The 5,709-nt window shown below is 46.9% G+C and overlaps 1 protein-coding gene across 1 annotated transcript; it reads left to right on the forward strand.

The window, feature by feature from the left end:
* The first annotated feature begins 2,395 nt into the window (after positions 1-2,395).
* On the forward strand, positions 2,396-5,695 carry LOC119305574 (F-box/FBD/LRR-repeat protein At1g13570-like). The gene is made up of 4 exons (XM_037582060.1): positions 2,396-3,246; positions 4,467-4,619; positions 4,718-4,997; positions 5,521-5,695. The coding sequence occupies exons 1-4, from the start codon at positions 2,434-2,436 to the stop codon at positions 5,550-5,552; spliced, it is 1,278 nt and encodes a 425-aa protein (XP_037437957.1). The 5' UTR covers positions 2,396-2,433; the 3' UTR covers positions 5,553-5,695.
* The last annotated feature ends 14 nt before the right edge of the window (positions 5,696-5,709 follow it).

Genomic DNA, 5,709 nt, shown 5'->3' on the forward strand with positions numbered 1-5,709 from the left:
GAAGAGTGAAACTTTTAGAAGGACTGCAGAAAACCATCCATTTTTATGGACTGAGGAGAGCGAGGACGAAGATGATATCTTCATGCCGCCGCTTCCGGGTTCTGCATCGTCAAAGGGCAAGAGTTCTGCATCGTCCAAGGGCAAGAGTACTGCATCCTCGAAGGGCAAGAGTTCTTCATCGTCCAAGGGTAAGAGTTCTGCATCCTCGAAGGGCAAAAGTTCTGCATCGACGGAGGATGACGATGATGCCTTCATGTAGTTTTTAAGCTGTATTCCAGTTGTACCGTTTAATTCAGATGTACTTGCATTATTAGTTTGTACTCTCTTATTGTAAGGCATTATATTCTATCTTAATTTCATTTTATAGTTGTTGCACGATGCTCGATAATTAGTGGAGGGAAAGAAAATGCCACTACTTTATTCTAAAACTATATATTTTTTCCATCACGACAAGGTACAACTGAAAATAAGATACAACACGACAAGGTATAACTGAAAATAAGATACATCGTAGAATTTAAATAAAGCTACATTTAACTACTGAAATGAAGCTACATTAAACTGCAGAAATAAAGATACAAATGATTGCGAAATTTAAAATACTACCACAGGAATCTACTGAGTCCAACGTGGATATTTTCCTTTTCCATGGCCAGCTTCTTCTGCTGCCTTGGCCTGACGAGCCCTTTCTTTCTTTCTCTGCCTCTCCGCCTCACGAGCCTCCTTTCGCTGTCGTTCCTGCTCCTCCATGCGACGAGCCTCTTCCCTATTTTTCTTTCCCATTTCCTCAAAAAAACGGTGTTGCTCCGCATAGTATTCTTTTAACTCTCTCTCTTGCTCTGCTTTCTCCTCAGCTTCCGCCTTCTCGCGTTGCTCTTCCGCAAATAAACTATTTCACGCACGGCGACTTCTTTCACGAATCTCAGTCACTGCCCAAGCCGGCTTCTCCGTGTCAATCCAACGATAGTACATGCACAGAGGCGGAGGAGACTACAACAAGAAACAAGAATGTTACTAAGGAATCAATGAAAATACCAACAATATCTATTCGTGATGGTTAAACCATACCGAAGGCTTGTCGTACTCTGAAATAGCTACGGCGGGATCTTATTGATAATTGGCGCACATGAAAAACTTCATGCCCAACCAATCTGAAAAATCCGTCACCTCCTTCACCTTGCAAAGATCGCCACACCAACACCGCAGGACTGCCACCCCAGGAGGCAAACTTGCAGTCTTCATTTTCCTCGGCCTAATGCTTTGATCCGAACAAGGCAAACTCATATTGACTGGAAAAAATGTGTACACACTTTGCGCACTGGCGATTTCTAGGATGGCTGGACGAGAGCCTCGGTGTCTTCTTTTATAGGCTCAGACGATTAATGATGGCAAGAAAATAAACAAGAACAGAGGAAATTAGGCGGGATATTTTAGGATCCCTGTAGTGTCGGCACTACAGAACCAAAAGCAGGCATCAGTGTCCATATCCCCGCGTGGAAATCACGCTCTTGGGTGCTGTCACCTCACCTGCAGCAGCAATTTTCAAAGCATGGGAATGAGCGCCATTTGCCACAGTTCTCATGTCGGTCACACTGCAGATCCACACTGCAAGGAATCAGCCCAGTTTGCAACAGCGAGCCCGTGAAATTAGCACACCGCATCAGATTCCCGCTCAATCATGAAAATCAGCATCACTAGCAACAAGCAATCACATACACGTGGGAATCAACGCCATTTACTACAGTGCTCATGTCGGCCCGGGAATCAGCGCGCGCATGCAGCAACGGCCGCCTGCGCTAGTGGCGGCGGGGCCCACGCCTCAGCAACCGAGCAGCACCAGCTGTTGGCCAGCACTGTCAGCCAGGTGAGGCCGCCTCAGGCTGTGGCGGCGAGGCCCACTGGCGGGGCCCGCTCGCAGCAGGGCCTGTCGGCCAGGCAGCGACCGCGCTAGGGCCGGCCGCCTCGCCCGGTGGCGGCAGGGCCCACCTGGCCCGCCCCGTTCCGTCGCGCCGCGACGCACTGTGGGGAATCCGTTCGGCTGGGGTGGCCGCCTCCTGCGGTGGCGGATGGGCCCGCCGCCTCCTGGCGTGGCGGCAGGTGCTACGTGTCGCCTGCCGCCACCGCTGAGGGGGTCCTTTTTGTCAAATTGATCCAGAGATAGTCTTTTTTGTCAATTTATCTCGGTAGGGGGTCCTTTTGAACAAAAAATCGATTGTGTGAGGTGGTCTCAAGTCAGTGAGTGGGTAGACAATCCGACCCGCTCGGACCGGTGTCGTGTTCGGCTCTGCGGAGTGAGCCGAAAGGAAAGCCCAACAGTTGGACACCACCAAAGCGGCGGCGTTCGTCAAAACCCAAGCGTTCACTTCCTCACATTTCCCAGAGGAGAAACCTCGGACCGCGTCACCGCGGGGTCCCCTGACCCTCACGTGAGAAATGTCGACGCCGCGTCGGGCGGCCGAAGCCGCCGTGGCGGAGGCGGACGCCCTGATCTCGCTGCCGACGGGCGTCCTCGACGACATCCTCGACCGCGTCGGCCTCCGCGACGCCGTCCGCACGTCGGCGCTCTCCCGCGCCTGGCGACGCCGCTGGGAGGACCTCCCGTCCATCGACTTCTACTTCCCCTGCCCCGACGAGACCAAGCATCTGAGGGCAGTCGACAGCGTGCTCCTCCGCTGTCCCGGCCGCGTCCGGCGCCTCTGGGCACACCTGGACGAGCCCTCCGCAGGCCGCATCCACGACTGGCTCCTCGTCCTCTCCCGCCGGGGCGTCGACACCCTCAACCTCAGGCCCAGCTCCTTCGACGCCGTCCTCGCGCTCCCCTCCTCCGTCTTCGCCTGCCGCCGGCTCACCAACCTCCGCCTCCACGCCTGCGCCATCCCGCCCCTGCCCGCGGGCTTCGAGGGGTTTCCGGAGCTGAGGAAACTTGCTCTCACCTGCGTCCGGTTCCGGGAGAACGGGGAGTACCAACTGGAGGAGATCATCGCGACGTCGCCCTCGCTTGAGAAGCTGGTATTCTGGGAGGTGAAAATCCTGGGCGACTTCAAGGAGTGGGTGATTCAGGGGCCCAATATCCAGGACATACAGATCAGTTCGTCCAAAGATTTGGGCTGGATCCTTGGGGAGCTTCCGTCCCTGCACTCTGCCAACATTGATACACTGGACTATTTAGGGGGCCGCGATTTCGCCAAATTCCTCGCCGGCTTTTCGAACATTACCAAGCTTGTGATATGTACTCGGCATTCACCGGTACGTGCATATTCTCTCAGTTTAGTCTGTGTTACTACTCCCTCCCTCCCATAATAAATGTCAAAAACGCTCTTAAATTATGGGATGGAGGGAGTAATAAATAGTTATGCTTACTTTAGAGAGAATAAGCAAAGGTAAAGGAAGTGATAGGCGTTAGTTGTGTGTTTTGCCATCGTCTTGGGCTTTTCTGACTAACACACACGCTTAAATGTGCTATGCACAAATTATGCGCTAGGCCGTTTTGCTATCGCCTAGAGCCTTGGTGCGATTAAGCATGCTATCGCCTAGAGCCTAGGTGCGCCTAAGCACACACCTAGGCACATATGCCTTTTTAAATTTTTCTTGCATATATCATTCGGGACTCAGCCAATGGAAGGTTCTTTTTATTTTTGGTGTGCCTAATCTTCCTAGTATATCCTCTCGGCAGACTTTGCCAATCTCATAAGTTTGTTAATGCAAGATATTGTGAAAGTGATGTGGTTGTTGGGGACAATCAGGATTCATCCTAACTTAATGCGAGCCACCTTGTTTGCAACGTAAATTCAAAATTGCTTCCTACTTCCTCTGTAAATAAATATAAGACATTTTAGATCATTAATATTTCTTTATAGAGAAAGTAGTTGTTATGTTGCTTGTTAGTTACAAAGTTGTACTCCCTCCGTCCGAAAATACTTGTCATCAAAATGAATAAAAGGGGATGTATCTAGACGTATTTAAATTCTAGATACATCCATTTTTATCCATTTTGATGACAAGTATTTTCGGATGGAGGGAGTATATATTTAATAATCCTGTCGTGATCAATATTTGTTTGAGACTTGTTGCAATTTTGTTGTTGTACAGACCTGTTTAATATGTATTTACAGATAAATTTTTAGCCTTTGCCGCCCGCCACTACTGATATTCCAAATTTGTGTACAAGAGTAATGTATTATTTCTCATTTATCTTTACTACTTGAGCTGTCCTTTTTGTTTTGGGTGTTAAGACTTGAGAGCCTTTCAAAATTGTAACATCCCACTCTCCTACACTTCTATAATTTTCTGAAACTGGGTTCACGCCTTTGTGAGTTGTGGATGCATGTGGCCCAAAGTTGTCTTTTAGCTCTAGCACAATAGAATGGCTTTTCTTATACATGAGTAAAGAATACAAAATGTTGCTCAACGGTTCTAGGTTTACATGGAGTTTCAAACTTCTGACATTATGTCTTTATCTTTTTCAGTTAAATGGGGCTATAATACTAGAGAGGCTTCAATGCAAATGTGGTAACTTAAAGAGCTTGACACTATATACACAATTTTGTGAGCTTGCCTCCATTCTATCAACCTATTGCTTACTAAGGAATGCCCCAAACCTTGAAAGACTCAAAATACTGGTAATGTTGAATGCTATGTTACAGATCATCTATATTTATATTATGTGAAGGCCATCATTACTACTTTCAGTGAATGACTTCTACTTGTTTTCATGAAGATCGACAATAGTGCCGAGCAGAAATTTGAGGCACATGAAGAGTTTCAAAATTCACAGTGGACCGGTGGCATGTGTGCCAACCTTCAGTTCATGCAGATGACTGGTATTCATTGGCTTCCAAATGAGATGACTTTTATAGAGCTTATTCTCTCTAAAGCAAGGCTTTTTCGCACATTATTTATTACTCATGGTGAGAATTGCTCAATGTCGAATGAGGATGCAATGAACAAGATACTAAGTTACAGAAGAGCTTCGACCTGTGCCGAGATTATGTTTAAAGGTAAACACTCCAGTCTTATCCTATTTTACTTTTTAACCTAATTCATTTTTCCAGAAGGTCCTGGCGTGTTTCACATCAGAATTCGTTTTTCTTTTATCTTTAGTTAGTCTAACTTACAGTGCCATGTTCTGATGAGGCTTTGCATTGCCTCTGTTGAAGAAACTGAACTGTTATATAGGCTAAACTAAATTTGAGTGCTCCACTCCCATTCCAGTCCATTATTCTTTACCTGTTCAAGGTTTTCAATATGCAACTTTGACCATTATTTTCTTAAAATTTTAAAGTAATACCCACACACCTTTTGAAATCAGTCTTGGTGAACAATCTGACACTGTTATTTCTATTGGATTTAATCTTGAGAAGTTCTACAACATGCATACCATAATAATTCGTTAATACCAACAGGAATGGTGTCAGTACATAGAAGTTGGCAGGAAGACAACGTATCACACGTGTCCTTATATAGTCTTAACCCGATTTCTCCCTTTATGTGTAAACACTAAACAGTGTGTTCCTCTTGCAGGGAAAACCAGTGTCACATTTTTTCGCAGCTGAAGCCTGCGTGTATGCAGAGCTGTCTCACCGGAATGCATCCAGAAAATCGCTTTCCCAAATCACTGGCATAGTTCTGTGTCCTGAAAGAAGCTTGCTTATGTCACTGGCACAAAATTTGTGATATACTTCAGTGCAGTAGCTTGTCGTGTCTGTTTTT

Source organism: Triticum dicoccoides, chromosome 5B, assembly GCF_002162155.2.
Source record: "Triticum dicoccoides isolate Atlit2015 ecotype Zavitan chromosome 5B, WEW_v2.0, whole genome shotgun sequence".
Classification (NCBI taxonomy): Eukaryota; Viridiplantae; Streptophyta; class Magnoliopsida; order Poales; family Poaceae; genus Triticum; species Triticum dicoccoides.